General features: G+C 51.9%; 1 protein-coding gene across 3 annotated transcripts in view; it reads left to right on the forward strand.

The window, feature by feature from the left end:
- Positions 1-6,817: 6,817 nt before the first annotated feature.
- Positions 6,818-23,628, forward strand: part of ANGPT4 (angiopoietin 4) — a 36,586-nt gene continuing 19,775 nt past the window's right edge. The window contains exons 1-3 of one of the 3 annotated variants that reach the window (XM_074347071.1): positions 6,818-7,077; positions 7,194-7,633; positions 22,366-22,521. In XM_074347071.1, the coding sequence (XP_074203172.1) occupies positions 7,325-7,633; positions 22,366-22,521 (465 nt within the window). In that variant the 5' untranslated portion in view covers positions 6,818-7,077; positions 7,194-7,324. The other 2 variants (XM_074347072.1, XM_074347073.1) reach the window with 2 other exon arrangements.

Consider the following 23,628-nt stretch of genomic DNA (forward strand, 5'->3'; position numbering starts at 1 on the left):
AAAAATGGCCACAACATCTCCCATCCCACATGCTCTTCCAAAACCTTGCCACTCTCCATTAAGAGGTAGTCTGTTCCCCCACCCCCACCCCCTTGAACTTGGATAGGACTTTGTGCCTGCCTCTATGAATAGAATGGAGAAGCAATGATAGCCTTTTGTGATTCACGAGGCGAGGTCACAAAATGTCCTAAGCCTTCTGCCTGATTCTCTTGAGATGCGCACCCTTGATGTCCAGCCACTACTCTGTGAGGAGCCCCTCTCCTGTGGGGAAGCCATACACAGTCGTCTAGGCTGACAGCCCCAGCTGAGGGCTCGGATGTGAGAATGGATGAGTTTCCAGGTGATGGAAAGTCTTCCAGGCTCTAGCCTTCAAGCTGCCCCAGCTGATGTCAAATGGAGTTGCACTGAACCGTCCCCACTAAACCTGGCCAAAATTGCATGTTTATGAATACAACAGGTGTTGTCATTGCTTTGATACTAAGCGTTGGGGTGCTTTATTACACAGCACTGGTAACTAGAAGTCCCCTCCCCCTCACAACATCTTCCTGATGAGTGACTGTTCTCTCATTTTATAGATGAGGAAACCAAGACTCACCTGCTATAATGGAATCAAGATTCAGTGCCAGGAGGAGGGGGCTCTAAAAATAGGTGTGGGTCACAGGGGTGACCTCAAAACCCAGCCCGGGGCCCATCTGAGCCATCAACTGTGTTGTGGCTCTGGGTTTGGGTGGCGGGAAGCAGAGGCAGAGAACAGCTGACAGACTGCTGTCTTAAGTGGAAAGTCTCACAGGGACACCATGATTTCTGCTGCACAAGATTGGCCCATGGGGCTCCCAGGGACTAGGACAGACCATCCCCAGAATGGCTGGCAGCCCCAGACCTTCTGCCTGGACTCACCACGTGGCCATCAGTGGCCCCAGGAGATGCCAGGTCATGTCCTCAGGATGTGAAGAGCACAGAACAGGAGGCTTGGGGTGCTTCAAGCTGCCCGCTTGCAACACTCAGTTATCACCCTGGGTGTTGACATGGTGGAAGCTGAAAGGGGAGGAGGGCGGAGGAGGTGCCGGATGGTCGAGATTAGGCCAGGAGCGGCAGACTCAGACTTGTGACTCAATCCTCTTCTTTGGATCCAACGTTAGCAAGTGGCTTTCCAATAATGGTCCTGTTTCCCCCGCTGTTTCCCGGGGCAGGAAGAGCCATACTTCCAGGAAAATCGAATCCAGGGTGTGACCTGGGGCAAGTCACCTCCCTCTCTGGGTATGTTTCCTCAAGAGCTAAATGCGAAGTGAGGATGAGGCATCCCTGGTTATGCCAAGACTCTACTGGCTGAGGGCAGGGCAGGGAGAAGGGGGAGCTGGTTCACTTGGTGAGAGGCCAGGTGAGAAGGCAGTGGGCAGGTGTTCTGCACCCATCAACATTCGTCTCCCTTCTGATCATTCTACCCCAGGTTTCCTTGACAACCACCCTACCCTTCCCTCAGTTCCTTTGGGTTCCATGAGATTGACCCCTCGGCATGTGGCCCAGGCTGACCAACCAGAGTAACTCATCTTCAGGCTATTGTAGTGGGTTCAAAATGTTTGCGTGACCCAAGCCAGACATTACCCAAGAGTTATCAGGAAAGCAGCACTCCACTTCTGGGGGGTTGCTAAGTTGATAGGTTAGGGCTGCTGTCACCAGTGGTAGAGGTGATGGTGGTGGGAACCGTCAGAGGATGAAGCTAACAGAGGAAAACAAAGATCTAGTGCTGGAGAAAAAGAAAAAAAAAAACAGATTCCTAATATCATTTGAGGATCTGGATCCAGCTATGAGTGAAGCCAGAGACCCCTACACTTTTCAGTTGCATTGGCCAGTAAGTTCTCCTTTTGCTCAAGACATCTGAGCAAAAAGCCAAACTCTCCAGATGGGTATAAGTATTTTCTCCCTGCTCGGACTCCATGGCAACGAAAGGCCAGCAAAGAGAAAATAAACTGGGAGTGGAGGGGTTGTTTTAAGTATTTGGAGGCAAGACATTAGAAATACCCCAAACAGAAACTTCCTGCTGCCCCGGCCCTGGGAAGGGTGATGTCCTTAGTCTCCACCTGGGGATGGCTGCCGAAGCCCCCACCCTATAGTGGAGAATATTCATTCAACAAACACTCTTGAGAATCTACTATGAAGATGACCTTTGGACAGACAACAGACACAGAAATGAAAAGTGTGGTCAGTGCCCTGAAAGGGTTTTCAGATTACAGGGGGATGAAGTCCTGCAAACAAGGTCTTATAATACGGGGTAAGTACTTTGATGGGGAACACACAGGAAGGGGACCTCAGGTTCTCAGAGGAAGAGGGACTGTTTCCACCCAAGGAGGGAGGAGGATGAGGAAGGCTTCCCGAGAAGGTGATGCCTAAGATGAGACCCAAAAGACAGGTAGAAGGGAGCCACTGAATAAAGGTGTGGAGGATTGTCCAAGCAGGTGTTACTACAAAAGCAAAGTCCCTGAGGCTGGAGTCAGCAGAGAGCGTGCTGGAAAGTAAAACCGATTCCTTGTCACAAGGTACCAAGTCCCAGGGAAAGAGCGATGAGGCTAGAGGCCAAATCCCGCAGGGAATGATGGACCATGTCAAGAGTTAGGAGTTTAAAATGGAAGAGTTCTAAGCAAAGGAGTCAGGAGCTGGGTTTGTGTCACAGAAAAATCATTGACTGCAGCATCAAAGATGGATTAACAGGAGTTCGGTTCTGAGATGTTGCTCTCCTCTCAAGAAGAGATGAAGACTGTAGGGTAAGACAGTGACAGTGAGGGGATGATGGCATCACTGGGCTGCCACTTACTGAGCATTTGGTATAAGCCAGGCTCAGTGCTAACCCTTCTTTACAGGGATTGGCTTTCTAATCTTTTGAACAGCCCTACTAGGTAATTGCTAGTATCAAGTATTTGACAGAAGAGGAAACTGAGGTACAGACAGGTTAAGCAAATTGGCCTAGGCTATACATCTGGGAGATGGGAAAGTCAGAATTCCAACGCAGGCAGGTTGGCTCCCGTATGCCCGGAATAGCAAGAAGGGCAGAGGGGAGACCTATTTAAAGGGTCATGTTGGCAGAATAGGTCCGATTGGCTGGCAGGGCCAAGGTGAGGTGAGGGGGATGATGGGGGCTCGTGTCTCCCTGGCGAGACCAGCTACACAATTTGAGGAGCCCAGTGCAGGATGAAAGGGCTAGATCCTTTGTTCAGAGCTTATTAAGAATCTCAAGATAGTGGCAGCAGAACATCAAACCGATGGTGGGACTCTTCTAAGCACTTGACCCTGTGTGACTCCAGAGGCCACACACCCGTGAAGGCGGCCCTGCCTCCAGATTTCTGGCCCAGGTGCCTGGTCAAGATTGGGCAATTCTCAGGGATAGAAGAGTCCAGAAGAAGCTCATATGGGGTGGAGTCAGGAGAGGAGAAGATGAGGAGTTCTGTTTGAGACTTAGCAGGTCACCTCCAAAAGGTAAATGGTTCTGGGTCTTGGGCTCAGATTTCAGGGTCAGGAGTCCACAGCGCAAAGCATGCCGGTTACCAAAGGCCCTTCCAGGTCCAGAGTTCAGTGCTTTCTTCAGTCTCCCCGAGCTTGCTAACTAACCTCAGATGGCATCTTTCCAATTACCTCTCCGGGTTCAGCCACCAGCTCCTCCTCCCTGCTACCACCAGGGCACCTGCTGCTTCTCATGGGAGCAGCTGGCTCCCTTTCCCTGAAGGTCAAGAGGTGACTTTGAAAACCCTCCACCTCTGGGCTAGACTGATGCCCAAACCACCTCCAACACTGGTCATGAGGCCCCATGTTCAGAGATCCTCAGCGGCCTGACAGCGGCCTCAAATTCCCCCGGGGCTCACCCTGCGTGAGATCTCGGGAGACGTGGGTAGATCTGTTCGCGCTCTCTGACTGAGGAGGAGAAAGCTTCCACCCCAAGCAGTCAGATCTGCTGCCCAAGGTCTCCCAGCACCTGTCTCAGCTGGATCTTGCCCTGATGCTGCAGCCACAAGGCAGCTCCACAGAGCCCCAGCCTCCTGCTCCTCATCAGCCTGACAGGGAGACCCTGGCTCAAGCATTCACTCCTTCATTCATTCATTCGGCAGGTATTTATCTACTGAGAACATACTATATATCAAATGCTGGGGATAAACAGAGAGAGGTGAATAATTACGCAAGTAATTAACCTCTTTGCACCTTGAGAAGGGTTAAGACAAAGGGAGAGGGCTCCAAAAGGGGAGGTTCTTCTGGTTTAAGACTTGAACAGGGCTGAGGGGTCTATGTGAGCACGTATCAGTTCCCCTGCCTGGAGCATTTCCCAGAGACGGCTACATCCATGTACCATCCCACCCCGCCCCTGTCCTGTATGCTCCTCTGGTGACAGTGACACACTTTCATCGAGACGTAGGGTCTAGGTTCCTGCTTTGAACCCGGGCAAACCCCAACCAATAGAATATGGTAGAGGTTCCACTGAATGACTTCCAAGGCTTGGTCACATAACTTCCACCTGGTTCTCTGGGCATGTGCCTTTGTAGCTGTGAGGGACCAGGTAAGAAGTCCAGCTGCCTGAAGTCACCAAGCTGGAGACTCGAGCATGGGGAGCGAGGAGGATGCCCAGGTGCTGACAGGTGAGAGGAAAAGCTTTCAGAATGATCCTGGCTCAGCCACCATCTGACTTCAATCTCATGAGAAACTAAAGCAGACTGTCTAGCTGAGCCGCTCCTGACCCACAGAAACCCTGAGAGATAATAAATGGTTACTTTTTTTAACTCAGTAGGTGTTGGGGTAATTTTCTGGCAGCCACAGTAACTGGAACATTGCTGAAAGCTGGATGTGAGGGCAGGTGGACAGCAGTGTTCTGGACAGAGAAAGCAGCATATACAAAGGTCCTGAGGTGAGAAGGAGGTGTTGAAATGAAAAGTACAGAGGTTAGCAGGGCCATCTCCCAAGCTTTCCAAACTCTTCTTTTGATTTTACCTGCATTTCTCCTGTGAACAGACAATCCTATTCTGTGCAGAGAGCCATTCTGTGTTAGCATAATTATGGAAACTCTGTCAATTTAATTAAGCCTGTGTTGGGGGCGGTGGGATTAACATTCATTCTTTCTTTCATTCAATAAGATTGAATGCATTGCCTGTGCTGGGAGCTTCCACAAGGAGGTATTAATGCGCCTTCTAGTGCTCAGATGGGGTGACTGAGGCTGGTGGGAAGGGGGAGAAGGCGTCCTCATGCACTGCCTTGAGGGGTAAGTAGGAGGAAGTGGGATGGGGTCTGGGGCCAGCCTCGCTGTTGAGCCTGCCCTCCTCCCCCAGTTCCCGGTCAGGCACCCCCCAGGCTGTGTGACTTTAGGCAAATCACTCTCCTTCTCTGGGTTTCAGTTTTCTCCTCTATAGAATGGGGTGGATAATAATGCTGGCCTCATTGAGATTATCACGAAGCTCAACCAACACAATCCTAACAAGAGTCGCCTTTACTCTGGACCCATCTGTGCCAGGCACTGTGAAAAACTCATGACCTGCATTAACACGCTCTTCCTCACAAGGTCAGCGGCGGTATGACCCCATTACAGTCAGGGAGGCAGAGATGGGCGAGCAGGGCTCGGCGCCCGTGGGAAGCTCAGAGAATGCTGGTGGCTGATGCCCAGCTGCCTTTCCTTTTCCTGCCAAAGCCTCACACACCTGGTTTCATGTTTTCAGTCCCCCGGATGAGCCCCCAGTTTGTGCTGTCCCAACCAGATTGCCCAGTTCACAACTCTGTCAGGATTTGGGAAAACAAAGGGAAAAAAAAGAAACAATACCAAATAGCCGGATAGGCACCCAGTCTGGGAAAATAATCAGAGAAACCCAGAAGACTGCCCACCCAGCCAAGGGCCAACCAACTCCTGGGCACCTTCTGCCCAGCAACAGGGTCCCCAAGGATGAATCCTTGCCCTCCTGGGGTTTACATCCCAGCAGGTTGGGGGAGGGGAGATACATAATAACTATGACACTGACAACAAGAACAAAAAAACATTTATTTAGTGATCATCTGGTGCCAGCCCTGCTCTAACTCACATAGTTTTTTATATTATTTCTCTCAGTTCACCAAGAGGAAATGGAGGCACAGAGATGTTAAGCAACTTGCCCAAAGTCACACAGCTGGTAAGTCATAAGTCAGGATTTACATGAGTAAACAGGTAAACAAGGAAATCAAAAAGCCCTCAGTCCTCCTGCAGAGAACCCACATACATTCCTCATGCAAGAAATGGGGTTTACCTGGCTTAAGCTTTAGGATGGGGAGGCTGAGAGAGGTGAGGCTGCCTACCTGGGGTCTCAGGTCCCAGCAGCTGGGGAAGGGGATTTAAAACCAGCTGCCTCTAACTCGGGGGGCTGGTTGAGACACTGCTGCACCCCAAGCTCTTCTGCCCACTTTTCACCTCCCAACTCCAGCCAGAGGTGGTCCCAGAAAAATGTGTCCTAAGATGAGACAATGTCTCATGACTGTCACAGCAACGGAGCCAGGGCCACCCCAGGGCTCAATGGCCCTCCAGGCCCTGAGGGAGAAGGGAGGATGGGAGCCAGCTCCTAGCCAAGGCACCCGCTTCCCTGGCTTTGCAAGGATTTTCTGTCTCTACAAATAGATTGGACTGGCTGCCTCCTCCCCAGCCTCAGCCCTCTGCCCCCTCCCCTTTGCTCTCTCTAGGGTCACTCTGCTCTCGCTTGTTCTCTCTTCTCTCTCTCGGGTTCCAAGGCTAACATGGAATCAGAGAGGGGAAGGTGGAGGGGGGAGAGAAGGGGAAGGCATGAGGGGCTGAAATTTGAGATCCCAGCCTGGTGGGGGTTAGGTTGGAGAGAGAGAGAGGAGAGACAGAGACAGGAAGAGAGAGTTCAGTTGTCTTTGGTTTTCCAAAGCGGGCAGCTTGGGGGTTTGGGGTGTGTGTGTGTGTGTGTGTGTGTGTGTTGTTTTCTTTCCTCCTCTCTCGCAGGGAGGCCAGGCCTCCACTGGATAATAAAAGGACTCAGAGGCAAGGCGGGCAGAGCACGCAGTGCTGGGACTGGCAGCGTGTGGACAAGAGTGAGGAGGCAGGAAGGGAAAGAGGCAAGAGTAGAGGTGAGGGGGTGTCTGGGGGCGGGGGCGGGAGGCGGTGGGAGGAAGCGGAGCAGCTGTGGTATTTGGAACGAGTATAAATAGCCGCCAGGACAGAGCTCCGTCAAACGGCTTTGCAGCTGCAGCGGCCCCGCGGGCAGGCCTGGCCACTGTTGGCCACGGCGGGTGCACCCCGGGCACGGAGACAGCGGCGGGCAGGCTCGGCCCCTGGGCTCTGACCGGACACTCCTCGCCATCGCCCCATCTCTGGATGCCCCCTCGGCCAGCCATGCTGCTGAGTGGCCTCCTCCTCGTTGTGGCCACCACGACTGTGGCCCAGCGGAGGGGACAGGAGGCTGGCGGACGCCGCCGGGCACACCGAGTCCAGCACGGCCAGTGCAGCTACACCTTCGTGCTGCCCGAGCCTGAGCCCTGCCCCCCGGAGCCCGAGACCTTTGGGGGCTCCAACAGCCTCCAGAGGGACTCCCCAGCGGCTGCGCTGAACCTAGGGGACTGGCCGACCCAGCGGGTGCGACAGCTGGAAAAAATGCTGGAGAACAACACGCAGTGGCTACAGAAGGTAAGGCCTGGGCTTGCAGAGGGGTGGTGGGCAGCGATCAGCAGGTGAAGCAACCACCTCGGAGGCCTGTCCTGGACACAGATGGCCAGGCTGATAGGACTCTTGTCTCTGAATTGTGCAGACGGGGATGATGAGGCCCAGAGAGGGGCTGAGACTGGCCTGAGACCACACAGCAAGACTGGGCGGGGTCAGAACTGGAAATCCAATTCCCTAACTGCCATTCATTCATTTGTCCAATAAAGATTCACTGAGCACTACCACAGACCAGGCCTATCTCAGGTGCCAGGGATATAATAGTAAACAGAACAGTACATCCCCTTCTGGACTAGTGGAGGGAAGGAGGCAATAAAGAGATGAGCAATAAATATCTACTACATCAGATGGTGAAGCAAAATGAAAAAGGGAAAAAGGCAAGGAGTGATTGGGGCGGCTATTTGAAGTCAGATAATCTTAAAGGACTTCTCGGGAGAGGTGGTATTTGAACCCGGAGAACAAGCGAAGGAATGGAGCAGCCCATTCAGGTATCTGGGTGAAGGGCATTCCCAGCAAAGGGTCCTGCATGTGCAAAGGCCATGTGGTGGGAATGTAGTTGGGATACCTGGGGAACAGCAGGGTGGCCAGTGTGGCCGGAGCAGAGAAGGAGAGGGAGACAGGAGTGAGGGAAAAGATCTGAGAGGTGAGGGGAGGATAGACCATGTTGGGCCTTGGGAGCAGCCACTGGAAGGACTTTGGCTCCTGCTCTGAACATCACAGGAGCCATTGAAGGGTTTTGAGCAGGTGAGATACACCTGATTTGGTTTTAACAGAATAGACTGTAGAGGGCCAAGTAGATGCTGGGAGCCCAAGGAGGAGGCCACTGCAGCCACCAGGCAAGAAGAGATGGAGGCCTGGAGCAGGATAGAGCTGGGGGAGGGGGTGTGGTCAGTCAGATTCTGATATATTCTGAAGAGGGAACTAACGGGCTATGCTGACGACTTGGATGTGGAGTGGCAGACATCAAGGAGTGGAGGACCCCACTGCTATTTTGGCCCAAAGCCGGGTCCACTCTAGTCTCTCCTATCATCATTCTTCAAGCAGACACTCTGAGCACCAACGGTGTGCCAGGCCCAGGATGATGCACTGAGGTCCAGACGCAGGTGTGGTCTGCTGTGGGTGTCAGGAAGGGAAAAAGCATCCTGTGGTGTCCAAGACTGGGAGCCATCCCTTTGTCCCCTCTGGTTTCCAAATTGTGCAAATCATTTGCCCAATCAGCAAACAATGTCCACTCCCCTGATAAATGCATATTTATTTAATGTTTACACGCAGGCCCCCAGATTAATATCATATGTACAGGTATGGCACCAATGACGTTGGAACTTTAAGAAGATGACACATGAAATTAGGTAAATTGAAATTCTGGTAGTTTCCTCCTGTTTTCCAAAGGATTGCCTTCTGCATATCCTGAGTTGATCCATCCTCCAGGTGAAGAGGTTGCACTCCAGTGTGTAACCAAGCTGTTTTGTGCACACACTCGCATACACACTCCTGCACACACACACTGAACCTCCTGTTTCATTCCTGCCCCGAGCATCTATCTCCTCAGCGCCCCACTCACCATCTTCCCACAGTCCCCTGCCTACTTGCCCCCCACGCCTACTGCCCAGCAACACTTCCAGCTGTCACTATCCTACCCCTGGCATAAATGATGGATTTAAATCAATGGATTTCAGGTCAGGAGGTCACCCAGCTCACCTCTTCAGCCATCAGTGGAGTGTCCCCTGATAATCCCGGCCAGGGGTCACCGTAGAATGCTGTGGGGCTAAAGACTGCAGATTTGGGAATCAGGTAGACCTGAGTTCAGGTCCCAGCCTGGCTGTGTGGCTGTGGATGAGTGAGTCTCAGTTTTTCCATCTGCAAAATGGAGAAAACCACAGCATGGAAGGACCGGTAAAAACACTCACGCCCTGCTCTCAGCCTGCTGCCCAGCTGCTATACGTGCTTCACCTCGGCAAGAATATGGTAGATCCACAGGCTTTTGCTTACTTCACATAATCTCTATTTTGAGCCCTGCACCAGTGGGCAGGGGAAGCTCAGTCATGGTCAAGTCAGTCCAAGGGTGACAGGCAACCTCGGGGCGGAGGATGTCACTTGTCCATGCTGGTATTCTGGGGGGTCCCCTATCCTGCCTGGTCGCTGGTAGGGTCCAAGCAGGGGTTTGTGGTACATCTCTTGGGTGCCCTCGGGTTGAGTGCCCCCTTCATGCCCTTTGGCTTTTGGGTCATTGCCAGGTCACCCTGTGTAGGTGGAACCTGCCACAAGGTCAAACCCATCAGCCTAAACACAACTGGCAGTCACTTTCCTCTGGTTCCTGTCCTCTTTGGGCAACAGCATAGCCGAGAAGGTGAGAGCCACGAACCTGGAGCCCAGGTTTTGGGATTTGAGACCCGTTCTGCCCCTTTCTAGCTGCGTGACCTGGGGCAAGTTGCTTCACCTCTCTGAGCCTCAGTTTCCTCACCTATAAAATGCAATGACAGTACTACCAACATCTATGAATATTTAACGAGATGATGCATATGAAGTCCTTGGCCCAGCAGTTGGCATCCAGTAAATTCTCGTGAGCGTCGATTGTTCCCATTAGGAGCTCTTCCAGGAAAGAAACACAGATCCTATGATTCTTGAGTCCTTCCTCCCCCGCCAGATGAGACATGTGGCCTCTGACTCAGGGATATGCGGCACCTGAACAGTCATGCCTCTCCCTCCAGCCAGGGATGCTTGCTACCTTCTATGACCATGACCTTCCTCTGGCTCTTCTCTTGTACGTTCTCTTGGTCTGAGTTTGTCTCAGAGTCCTTGAAACTTGAGAGCCTCTTTCTGGCTTCTGCTCTAAACTCCCAGAAGAGAAAAAAATGAGTTTCAAAATATTCGCATCTAGTAGCATCACCTACATCATCATCATCACCATCTGGGATGACCAGGGATGACTGGGGATGACTGGCCTCCCAGACCAAGCTCTTAGCAAGATTCGTTCATCCTGGAGGGCCCAGGGAAAAGCCTCCCTGTTGCAAGCTTGCTGCGGCCAACACTTGCTCAGCCCGTACCCTTGACCCAACTCCCTGTCCCTAGTGTCCAGGGGAGCAAATTGAGGCCAGAAAGGGGAGAGGACTTGCCAGAGTCACACAGCAGCAAGACCCAACCTGGCTTCTCATTCCAAAGTCCAGGTTCCTTCTCCAGCTCTGGAGGATGTCAGGGAGGTAGAGGAGGCAAGATCTGAGACAATGGGGTGCTCCCTTCTGGCTCAGAATTTCCAGATCTCCAATACCCATTCTCTTCTTCCAGGACTCTGCTGTGGTGTCCTCCTTCCTGTGCTCAGAATGCACGGGGGGTACCCCACCCCTGTGCCCTCACCCTCTTCTTCACTCCTCTTCCCCTCCTTCTATGGATCTCTCCTTCCTCCTCCCTCTCCCTCCTCCCTCTCCCTCCTCCTTCTCCCTCCTCCTGGAAGCCTCTGCCACAATGACTCACGTCTGGAGTCCACTATCGGTGGGCTGCACATAAGCTCTTGGCTCTGTTCTGCCCCCTCGTCTGGGTGAAGAGCTGCAGCAGGAATGTGACGGGGGTCAGGATGGAGTGGACAGACCCAGCTGGAGAGCAGGCTTCCCTTGCTGGGCCAGGCAGCACAGTGGTTAGTGCACGGCTCCTGGCTCCAACATGGTCTAGCTCTGGGACCTGGGACCCAGGGCCAGCCCTTCACTCATCTGTGAGATGAGAGAATGAAAGCACCTCCTCCTGACCTCTGATGTGGGGTCAAGAGAGGCAGAGCCTGGAAAGCATCTGCCCACAGCAGGTGATGGATAAAGGTCCACCGTTGTCCTGTCATTCCCCCAGCGGCCCCAGGCCTTCCAGCCAGGAAGTGCTATTCTCTGCCCTCTCCCATGCCCCCAGCAGGGACCTGGTCTTCTCACAGGAGTGCGAGGAAACAAGCCCCCAAGCTTTATTCCACCCCCAGCACCTGAGGACAGCAAAGCTACTCAATGTCTCCCGGTTCCCAGAATTGGGGCAGACTCCGAACCCCAAACAGTTGGATCGTCCACTTTGTCGACTGTGTGGAAAATGCTGGCCGTCTGTCTCCCTGGGTGTCTCTGCCTTGCTCTTTCTATATCTGCACCTCCATGCCTCTGGTCCAGGGCTCTCAGGTGCCCCGACTCACTCACTCTGCCTCTATCACTCTGATCCTCTCTCCTGTATGGCTGGCGTTCCCTGAGTCTCTGCCTGTCCCTTTCTCGGGTACCCCCTCATCCCTAGGTTGTCCATCCCTCCTGCCGCTACCTCCCCAGGTGTCTACACGCTTTGTCCACACTGGACAACCCAGGACACACCAGCCCGATGGCCAGTGTCCACTCCTCAGCCAGGATCAGCTGGGGCCTCTTTCTCACCCCCTTCTGCACCCAAGCCAAGCAGAGAAGGGTCAGGGGCTGGGCAGGAGACCCCCAGCCTCTGCTGTTCGCTCCAGGTCCCTGACGTCAAACCTCAGAATAACTCAGCCCCTCAGCCCACGGTCACAAGGCCTCGCCTGGCTGGACGCGGGTCAGAAGCGCATCCAGCAGGAGCACAGCGTGGGGTCCTGGCCCAGCCAGAGATCCTCCCAAACTGGCCAGGGCTCCCAGCTGCCCCGGCCTCCCCAGGCTGCCCGTAAATTCTTGGCATTTTCGGCCTTCAGTTATCCAAACAAAAAATGAATCTCGGTTGCCGAACAAAATGTCTTGGGGTTTGATTTCCTAACCTCACCGCTGGCTCCTCTAGACAGTTTGGGGCTGGGGAAGGGGGTGGGGAGAACGGCATCTGCTTCTTGGAGGAACTGGGGTTATTCTTCCCAAAAGGGAGCCTAGAAACAACTGGCACAGATGCCCGAGCCGAGAGATGACTGGAGAGCAGTGGCGGCAGCAGCCCCTCACACGGCCTCCCCTGGGGGAACAGGCCATCCCACGTGGGCTGGGCCCTGGGTTTCTGGCTCTCTCCTCCCAGGCCCCAGAGCTCAGTCGAGCCAGGATATTTACAGACCCTCTCCCCTCCTCAACTTGGGCAGGAAATGTGAGAAAACAGGCCCTTGGTCTGCCCCCTAAGCCTGCGTCTCTGCGCAGACTCTGGCCTCTGAGCGTTTGCTTGACCCCAGAGTCAGCTCTGAAATGTCTGGAATGGAGATTGAGTCAGGGGTTCTGTCCCAGGGGTGCCACCGACCAGCTGTGGGCCCTGGGGAAGCCACCTGCATCAAGCAGTTCCTCTGTCAAGTGGAACTTAAAATACTCCGTGCTTCCCAGCAAGTGTGCAGGATAAACAGGAGTCATGGCCAGCATTTATTGAGCTCTTACTGTGTGCCACTGTCCTACATGCAGTGTGAGAATTATTGCATTGAGTTCTCACAATGAGCTCATAAAGTAAGATTGTTTGCCCATTAACAGATGAGGAAACTGAGGCACCAAGAAATGAGAGTGCTTGTCCAAGTTCACACAGCCAGGAAGGGTGAGGTCCGGGTCACACTTAGGCTGTCTGATGCCAGAAACCTTGCTCACAGCACTTAGGTCAGTTCCTGGTTAATAAACAAGACACTGTGACCTGGTCCTTGGGTGCCAAACTGGGACCTGGGGAACAGAGTCCCCTGACCACCAAATGGGAAACTCATAGGTGCTAGATTTTTCCCTTTTTCCAGGAGGCCCTCAGCCAAGGAGAGCTTATCTAAGGCTCTTCTGCCAAAGAAGATTCAGGTAGGACCTCAGTCAGCAGGGCCAGAACTTGAAAGCTGAGAGGATCCCAGAATCTCCATCTAGGCTTCCTCACCATTACATCCTCTATCTTCGGCCCAAGGCCTGGGGTAAATCCTACAGAGGCTAGGTGTGGGCCTTGTGGCTCCACTGACTCAATTTGACCTGCCTCTCTGCTGCTTGCTGGCTGTGTGTTCTCAATCACTTTGTCAGTCTGTGCCTCAACGTTCTTGTCCATGAAATGGAGCCACTAATCAAAGCCACTTTGCAGGTTGTCACGGAGATTAATTGAGTTAATACACATGCAGGGCCGGGGACAGTGCCTGGCATAGGGTCAGAGTCCAGGAAAGTCAGCTGTTGATAATAACACACTTGGGATGCTCGGCACAGGAAGGGAATCCACTTGGAGTCGGCGCAGGAGTCCAGCTCTCACTTGTCTACGTCCTGCCTTGGGTGATCTTGGGAAAGTCCCTTTTTCTGCCCCCTGGCCTTATGTTTCCTCATCTGCAAGGCAGGGAGCATGAAAACAAGTACCTCAAGTGAGGACAAAATGAAGCAAAGCATGCAGAGGTCTGGCGGGGTCTGCAGGCGAGGAGATGACTGGGGAGCCCTGGCCCTGAAACTGAAAGCAAAACGAATTCCCCTTGGACACAGGAACAGAGCCTCAGAAGCTTAGGCTGGCAGAACCTTATGGCCTTTCACTCCTGACTTCAGTCTAACACTCGTTGGTCTACAATGTGGCCACCAAGTGGGGCGGAAGGAGGGAAGGCAATTCCCCAACAGCTGAGGGGAACCCCCATAGGGAAGCTCTGCAGGGGCTGGAAATGGGCCCCCTGGGAGCAGAGATGAGCTGGAGGGCGGCTGTAAGTGGGGCGGCTGGGGCCTCTTTCTCCAGGTCCTGCTGGCCTGGGTTCCAGTCTCAGCTCTACCTCTTGCTAATAGCCTAGCTGTTTTTCTCAGCTTTTGACTAATTTTCAGTGTGCAAAAATTGGGAAATATGGAAGCGTGTGAAGACACAGAGGGAGAAAAATCACTGTCGTCCCAGTCCCCGATCATCTCCTGGTTAATTTCCTTGCTGTTCATTCTATGCATTTTAAAATTTTGTCTGAAATATTTTAGACGTAGGAAAAGGTAGAGAGAAAAAGCAAATGAATTGTCTTGTTCCCACAACCCAGCTTAAGAAACAAAACCTCCTGGGTTCAATCCCCAGTACCTCCATTAAACAAATAAACAAACAAACAAACAAGCAAACCTAATTACCTCCCTTTCACTACCCCCTCAAAAAAAGAGTAAGAAAAAAGAGGTAATAGCTGAGAATCTTTTTTTAATTAAAAAAATTAAAACCTTCCTAGATCAAGGTTTAGACACAGACAACCACAGAAGGCTAGCCAAGCCTGAGGCCGAGGCCCTGGCAGCCCCTCCCCAGCTTGTGAGAAGCACCCACATCCAGGCGGCAGAAACACCCATGCCAGCCCCTCTGCAAGGAGGAATCAATGAGCCCCGTTTTCCGATGAGGCCACTGAGGTTCGGAGATGCTACCTCACTGTAAAAGAAAGGAAACTGCGGGGCTGTGACTGAACCAGCGCCTGACCCTCAGCGCCGCAGTGCACCAGGCCCACACAAGCTCAGCGCTGCAGCTGAAAGTTTGGCGAAGCCAGGCCTGTGCCGGGAACCCCGGGTGGGGCGAGAGTTAAAAAGCACTCCCCCCCTCAACAGCCCTCTCATCCCTGACACTCTCTACCCCTGGCTCCCTGCCCACTTGGTCTGGTCTGGTCTGCTCACTCACTCGAAGCCCTGACCCAGAAGAAAAGCAACAGAATCTGCTACAGGGAGGAAAACAGCTGAGAAGGCCGGGACTGGTTGCTCAGAAAAAATAAGACAAACCTCCCCTCTGCCATGAGCCAAGGGTCAGGGCCTGTGTGGGCCCCGAGGGGATGGGAGGAGCTGGAGCCAGGCAAAGAGGGAGGGGCCAACTTTGGCCATTGGGCTCACAAGCCACAAAGTTAGTGCCATTGGAAAAATGAGGCATCTGGGGCCTGGGGATGGCAGGGCGGGATGTGATGCCAAGCAAAGAGGGCAGGGCCTTGGAGCAAGAGGGTCTGAGCTCTGTAAACTCTGCAAAAGCAGTGCATTAGTTACGTATTATGACATAACAAATTACCCTAAGCCAGTTAGCAATGTAAAGTCACCACAAGCATTTATTATCATTCATAGTTTCTGAGTCAGGAATCAGGAGAGGCTTGACAAGGTAGTTCTGACTATTTTTTTCACTCTGACACTTGGCTATAAGCTGGGACTGTGATCATCTGAAGGCTTGACTGGGGCTGGAGGATCAACCTCCAAGGTGCCCAGGCTGGGAGAGTGGTACTGGCTGGTGGTGGGAGGCCTCTTATCCTCCCCAGATAAGCCCTTCCTCAAGGGTGCTTGAGGACCCTCAGGACACGGTGGCTGGCCTCTCTCAGAGCGAGAGATTCACCAGGTAGCAAAGCAGAAGCCACAGTGTGATGATGTCATCAGGGGCCCACCTCCAGCCCTTTGGTCAGCCAGTCCTGACTGCACTGGGGCAGGAGTACCGGAACGGGGGTCACTGGGGCTGTCCGGGAGTCTGACTCCCTCAGGCAGCCCACCCAAGTGGTAAAGGCTATGGTCTCAGGAGCACGAAGGCCTGGGTCCCAAGCCAGCCTCTGTCACTCAGAGCTGTGTGACTTGGATGACAGGCTCACCTTCTCTGTGCTGCTTTTCCTCGCCTGGACAATGAGGGCGATGAGAGAACCAAGGACTAAATGAGCTATATTTGTAAGGCCCTTGGGGCCACACCTGGCACACTTGGTGCTGCTGAGATCTGCCTTCGGAGGCCCTGGTGGCTGGGCAGAGCTCAGCCCACCCCTCAAGTAGGAACCAGCCTCCTCTGATCTCTGCTCTCTCCCAGGGCCCCACACAGGTCCTGGCACTTGTGAATGAGTTTGTTGAACAGGCAAAATGACAAAACAGACGAGCAGACAAAAGAGCCTCAAGACTGGGTCAGATTTCTGGAACATTTCTCTTGCAAGTACCCTGAGCTCCCTCCCTCCCTTGCCGTGGGCCTCCCTCTGTTCCTCTTCCCTGCCCTCCAGTCTCCATGCTGTGATTACTTCCCCGTTCCTCCTGTCCTTGGACCCTTTTCTCTCCCACTCTGCCTTCTGGCCTCGCCTCTCACGGGGCTCCAGGAGCAGATGAAGCTGGGTTGGGATGTCCAAACTTATTTCTAGCCACCAATCATTCATTCAGTGGAAATTCAGTGCCCCTGACATAAAATGGACCAATTTGTTCTGTTGACAAATCCTTATTGAGCACCTTTAAGGGCTCAGTGAAGGGGGTGCTGAACCCTAGGTCCCGCGCTAGAGGAGGAAGGCACCGTTTCTACCTGCTTTGCCCCTGCCCTCCCCTCCTGTGCCCGCCAGAGCTGACCACCCGGCCTCCCAAATCAGCAGAGCTGGGTATGAGTCCAGCAGCCGCCAACTTGATAGGTGACGTCGGGGAAGTAACTCTATGTGTCCGAGCCTCCATTTGCTCCTTTGTAAAATGTGGTCAATAGCAGGGCCTCATAAGGGGACAGGGGTAAAGGGGGACTGAGAGGCGCTGTCTTAGGTGCCCAAGCACACCTAGCATGTCGTGGGGGTGCCAGAATGGAACAGAAGCTCCAAGCATTTTTATTAACAGGGCCCTTTTCTATGAGCTGCACATGCCCCCCTCACTCCAACCCCCCAAAGTGGTACTGTCACCACACCATCTATTGATGGGGAAATGGAGGCACAAAAGCCAGACGTACAAGCCATGAGGCAGCTCAGTCTGGGATTTAATATTTTTGTAAAAGCGTTTCTTTCCTTTCCTGCTGTTCTGTTTCCCAGTGGCTGCACCACAGAGCCACGTGAGGCAGTTTCTTTCAAAGCGAACTGTTCCAGGAAAGGAGATGTCCAATCCATTCATTCATTCAATCAATAGAGAACCTACAGTTTGCCAGGCATCCTTCCAGGCAGCAGAAGAAAAGACAGGCAAATCCCCTGCACTCTTGGAGTTAGTGGCTTAGTGGGCGGGCACTGGGCTGGGACCTGTGGGGGAGGAATCTTCAGAGATCTCAACCTTTCCTGGGCCCAGGGCCCCTCTGGCACCTGGTAAAGTTCTGGACCCTCTCTCCGAAGCATGTCTTTAAAAACATAAAATTAAAGGTACAGGTTTACAAAGGGAACAAATTGCCTTGAGATACAGATATCAAGTATCTTTAAGATCGGATTTGTGTTACAGCCACATATGGCTTCTGTATTCACCCATTAAATAACAAGACCTGATGATGGACCTAGTACCTTCCATCACTTCGAGGTTGTAATGAGTATAAACAATATGATGTAAATGTCCTCAACACTGTGGTGGGACACAGGAGTATCTACGATTTCTACTGACGACAAAGTCAGAGGCACCACCAGCACTGCAGTCGTCTGTGGCCTGTATTCATCACTGCAGGAAAGCTTGCTTCAGTTAGAGGTTAGCAAAACAAAAAAGCAAAACCCAAAACACGATTTCCCATCCAAGTCCATAGATTCCCCGAACTCTATTCACAGATCCCTCGGGGTTCCAGAGACATCTGTTAAGAACTCCTGGTTGATAAAAACTGGCTTTTAAATATTATGTTAATTATATCTGTACAAGCACACTTCGGAGATACTGTGGATTTGGCTCCAGACCACCAAAATAAAGCCAATATTGCAATAAAGCGAGTCACATGCATTTTTCAGTTTCCCAGTGCATATAAAACTTATGCTTACACTATACTGTAATCTAGTAAATGTGCAATCACATTATATCTTTTTAAAAAATACATGCCTTAATTAAAAAATATTTTATTGCTAAAAAATGCTAAGCATTGTCTGAACCTTCAGCAAGTCGTGGTCTTTTCACAGTAGTGTCATCAAAGATGACTGATCACAGAGCACTATTAAAAATATAATAATAATTTAAAAGTTTGAAACATTGCAAGAATTACCAAAATGCAACACAGAGACATGAAGTGAGCAAATTCTGTTGGAAAAATGGCACAGAGAGACTTGTTCAACACCAGGTTGCCCCAAAACTTTGCTTTGTAAAAATATGCAACATATGCAAAGTGCAATAAAATAAGTTATGCCTGTATACATCTTCATTCTATCTTTTTAGAATCCAAACAATTTACAGGTATGGAATGTAAAGTGAAAACACCATCGCCATCACTTCCGTTGTAATCTCCTCCCTGCAAGCAAATCACCGCTAAGAGTCTGTCTCCAAGGTCTTTATCTGAGTACATGTAAAAATAAATCACTTGCAATTTTCTTACACACATGGGTCCAAACTGTAGGTGATGTTCTGCATCTTGCTCTTTTCTCTCAAGAGTGTGTCTGGGGCATCTTTTCACATCTGCCCCTGATGAAGGTCGACCTCGTTCTTTTTTACAGCTGCTTGGTAACCCATGACACGGACATACAGACGTACCAGAACTTGTCACATTTCGATCACATAACCATGCTCCCGGCCCTTTACATGCATCGGGTCAGGAAACATCCCTACAACCTGGAGGTAGGAGCTGTGCTTATCCCCTCTCTAGAGAAGAGGCGTAGACAGGTAGAGGTGCTTGCCCAAGGTCACACAGCCACTAAGCTGAGAGCTGGGTTTCCAACCCAGGCTCATCATATTCAAGGCACTCTTTCTGTGTTGGCTTCTATCTGCAGTTGACAAAATGTTTTTCCCAAACATGAACCATGTGCACCATTTCCACGAAAGGGACAGGTAGGGCATATTGTTTTATTGATCCTCTTTTTGCTTCTCTAACATGCCAGGCACACTCCCACCTCAGGGCCTTTGCACTTGCCTATCCCTCCTTCTGGAATTCCCTTCCTCCTGACTTTCCCACCACGGACTCCTTCACAACCTCTCAGCTCCGATGACTCCCTCTGGTGTGGATGTCCCTGCCACTCTGGCTAAACCTGGCTGCACCCACTCATTACCCCATCTTATTTTCTTCATAACACTCATCACTACTGGAATTTAACTGATGTAGTCAGTGGAAGTATCCTGATATCAGAAAACTTGCCGATTTTGTTCATTCCTGATTCCTTAGTACCTAGGATAGGACCTAGCACATAGTAGATGCTCAAGGAATAATTCAATGACATACAGAGGGTGAGGGATTCATTTGAGGAAATCTATTTATTATTATAATGCATATTTTTATATAGAATATTCTCTTGAACCTTGTGTTGGTGGGTTTGTTTTCTATTGAGACATAGTTCACAGTGAAATTCACCCTTTTAACGTACAGCTCCACGAGGTTTGGCAAATGTATACACTTACGTAACCACCACAGTCATGATACAGAACACTGGCAACACCCCCAAAAGTTCCCCAGAGTCCCTCTGCAGTGAATCCCCTCCCCCAGGCCCTAGCCCCAGCAACCACAGATTCTGACTTTTCCAGAAAGTCAAATAAATGGAATCCTACATATGTTGCCTCTTGAGTCTGGCTTTTTTCCTGCAGTGTAATACATCAGAGATTCAGCCAGACTGTTGCATGAATCACCAGTTCATGCCTTTTATTGCTGAGCAGAATCCGTTGGAGGAATGGACCACCATCGTTTATCCAGTTGAAGTCTCCTGTATTTAGATCATACAGGAGACAAGCAGGCCCGAGCAGCTGTCCTTGGTCACTGGGACTGCGCATCCCCACAGGCTCGTCTGTAGTCTGTCCGGAACACCCTCCTCCCCTCCCCCAGCCCCTGCCTGTCAAAAACCCTTTCCCTTCCTTCAAGGCCCGTTTCAAATGCCCCTCTCCAACAAGGAGCAGGATTTACTGTCACAGGTTGGTAAAATGAAGCTCAGAAAAGTGTACCTCTCCACTACTAGAGGTCCACAGCCAGAGCGTAGCAAAGCCCGGACTCAAACCCAGAGATGGACATAGAAGTGTCCCTTGATCCTCCCTTGTCAAGGGCGGCTATGAGTTACAGAGTAGGGGGCTCCCCAGGCCTGAGAGGCAGGTCGGTGTGTCGTAAGATTCAACAATATGGGCTATATTTTTTTCTTGAGTGTGGTAAATACACAGATTTTATTATATTATTCTTTATATGCTTTTTTGTATGTGTGAAGTACACCATAATAATGTTAATTTTTTTTAAAAGGTGAGAGTGAGGATGGAGGTGAAAAAATGGAGGCAACTTGTTCAAGAAGTTTTTTACTTGGAGGAGCAGAGAAACTGGAGGGGCCTGTGGAGTCAGAGATATTTTTTTCTTTAGCGTTTGGATGGGAGCCATTGGCGCACATTTGTCTGTTGCAGGGGACAGCGCGTGGGGGGCTGATGGTGCAGAGGAGGAAGGATGGGGCCACCGGGACAGACGCTTGAGAAGTTTGGACGTGCTTCTCTCTCTGGTCCTCGGGCCCCTTTGTGACCTCTACACTATGAGTTCTCACACTCGAGTGAGCGTCAGATGGCTGGGCCCCTCCTCAGAATTTCTGACTCAGTAGGTCTGAGGTGAGAGCTAGAAACTTGCATTTCTCACAAGCTCGGAATTGATGCTGCCCCAAGGACCACACTTTGAGAACCACTGCTCTAATCAGTGCTATGTGCGCCCCTTTCAGGATGTGAGGTTGCACTACAATGGACCGTGCCCCTTCAAGTACTCTCAGGGAGGAAGGTATGGGAGCAGACAGTTGAGAAGAAGGAATAGCAGCTGGAGCCAGGCCCCACCCCAGCCAAGGTCACCATCTTTCCCAGGGGAGTACCAGTCTTCCCAGAGACACTGGGAGTTGCCCTTGGACCTCCTGGAAGACTGAGTGACAGAGGAAGGGAAGGAGCCAGGGCTGGGGGGTAGAGATTGTGGCGAGAGGCCAGCAAGTGTGCCGAATGGAGAGGGAGTGGAGGAGGGGCACCGGCGCTCTGACTTTAGGCACTGAGCCCTGAGAACACGCTGTTCACCTTTGCAATTTGATCCTGGTCTCACTCTGGACCAGCTTCTCCTGCTCTTGGGAAAGAGAGCAGTCCTGTCAAAGAAATGAACATCAGCTTGTCAGATCCCAAAACATCCAAGCTGGGAGAACCCCTGGAGACTGGCCAGTTCAGCCCCACTTGGCAGATGGAAGGGACCAGAAAATAGAAAGTCCAGCGTGGTGGATGGACCCACAAACTCCTGTATGGGAAAGATGTGGCCTCACTTCCTGCTGCTGGCTCAGCCCTAGAAGGCTGGGTAGTGGGCATAACATTGGGGGCTATGCTCTGACCCTTGCTGTTTCCCCTTTTCATCAATTAGTTGAACAGGTATTTTTTGAGAGCCCTTTGTGTGCTAAGCATTGTGTTAAACATGATGATAAAGTGGTAAGCAAGCCCAAGCCTTTGGCTTCAGGGTAAATAAAACAGGCAATAAACAGATAAATATATAATACAAAGTCACAGAGTGATAAGTGGTAGGAAGAGACCTGAAATGACATGAAGGAGTGAACCATGTAGATTGGAGGAGGGGTGTCCAGACAGAGGTAATAGCATGTGCAAAGGCCCTGCGGTAGGCATATCCTTGCTATAGAGGGGGTATCATAGAGGCCAGTGTGTCTGGAGCAGAGTGAGGGAGAGAGTACCAGGAAAGGAAATCAGAGCTGTAGCAGGAGACCAGGCCATGGAAGAATCTGCAGGGAGGAATTTAATTCTCCCTCAGAGTGAGATAGGAACCGTGGCAGAGTTCTGAGCAGAGAAAGAATGTGACTTGACTTAGGTTTAACATGATTCCTCTGGCAGCTGAGTGGAGAATGGGCTGTGGACAGGGAAAGGATGGAGGCAGAGAGGCCAGGGTTAGAAAGCTACTGGAACAGTCTAGTTAAGAGGTCATGGTGACTTGACCTGGTAGCACGGCCTCCCCTGGTTGCTCTGTGTCCTTTAGATGGGGCCATAATGAAGGGAGAGGCGCTTTCCCCAAGTCCCTACCCATGACGCCAGCACACTGTCTTCCCACAGATAGAAAGGTACATCCAGATGAACTTGAGGTTGGAGCTGGCTCAGGCCCAGCAGCACATGGTCCAGAACCAGACGGCCACCATGCTGGAGCTGGGAAGCAGCCTCCTGAACCAGACCACTGCCCAGACCCGCAAGCTGACCGATGTGGAAGCTCAGGTACCAGAGTGTGAGGGGGTGGCACTGGGGGTCTGCGGCTGGCCAGGCTGGCTCACAGCCCTGGTCATCTTGACCCCTGTCCCTGGGTGAGGGCAAGGCCTCCTCTGGGCCTGTTCCTCCTGGTGTCCCTCCCTAATGACCCTGTCACAAAACTGTCTCCCACCAGGCCAGGAGCCTGGCGGGGGTGGGGGTGGAGGAGGGGGATACTGGCTTTGGCTCCATGCCTCTGTGACTCCACATCCCCCTCTGCCCTTGGGGGCTCACAGTGCTCCAGAGGAAGAGGGTAAGGTGGGTAATAAACAAATCATTAGACCTCAGGGGCCATAGGTTCTGAAAGAGGCCACAGGGAGCAGCAGAAAGGGAGGGAGGGGACAGGTATACAAATGAGAAGGTGAGTCAGTGAATGGCTGAAAAGATCAGTGACAAATGTACATGTGTTTGTTAAACCCCACTCCGTGCCAGGCAATGTTGGAGGTGCCTGGTTCTCGTTTACAGCAGTAAATAAAACAGGCCTGCATCTTTAGCCCTGCGGAGCTTCCTTTCTAATAAGCACCAAGAAAACAGACAGGATAAGTAAGATCTGTGTATGAAATAGTGGAAGCACTAGGGAAAAAGGAGCATAGGCGAGGGACCAGTGGGGAGTGTGTGCTGGGAGTGGTGGGAGGGATGGATTGCAAGTTGAGCTGGTACAGCCAGGAAGGCGGCATTGGGAAGGGAGGATTGGAGCCAGGCTTACTGGGAGGGCCTGCCAGACAGGGAGAACAGTATTGCAAAGGTCATTCCAGCTACACTGGAATGACCAGGGGAGAGTGGTGGGCCAGGGGTCAGAGAGGTGATGGAGGCAGACAGCATCACAGGGTGCTGCAGGCCACCACTGGGTAAGGTGGGAGCCACAGAAAGATTCTGAGCAGAGGGGCCACATTTTAAATGTTTGTCTCAGACTACTGAGCAGACAACGGTGTGTAGGGGGCAAGGGCAGAAATAGGGAGCCCAGTAAGGAGCTGGCACAGGACACAGGACAAGAGATGATGGAGGCCGGGGCCAGACTGGGGCCGTGGAGGGACAGGGAAGTGGTCAGGTACCCATTTGGAAGTCGGAACTCATGAG

The sequence above is a fragment of the Camelus bactrianus genome, chromosome 19 (assembly GCF_048773025.1).
Source record: "Camelus bactrianus isolate YW-2024 breed Bactrian camel chromosome 19, ASM4877302v1, whole genome shotgun sequence".
In the NCBI taxonomy this organism is placed as follows: Eukaryota; Metazoa; Chordata; class Mammalia; order Artiodactyla; family Camelidae; genus Camelus; species Camelus bactrianus.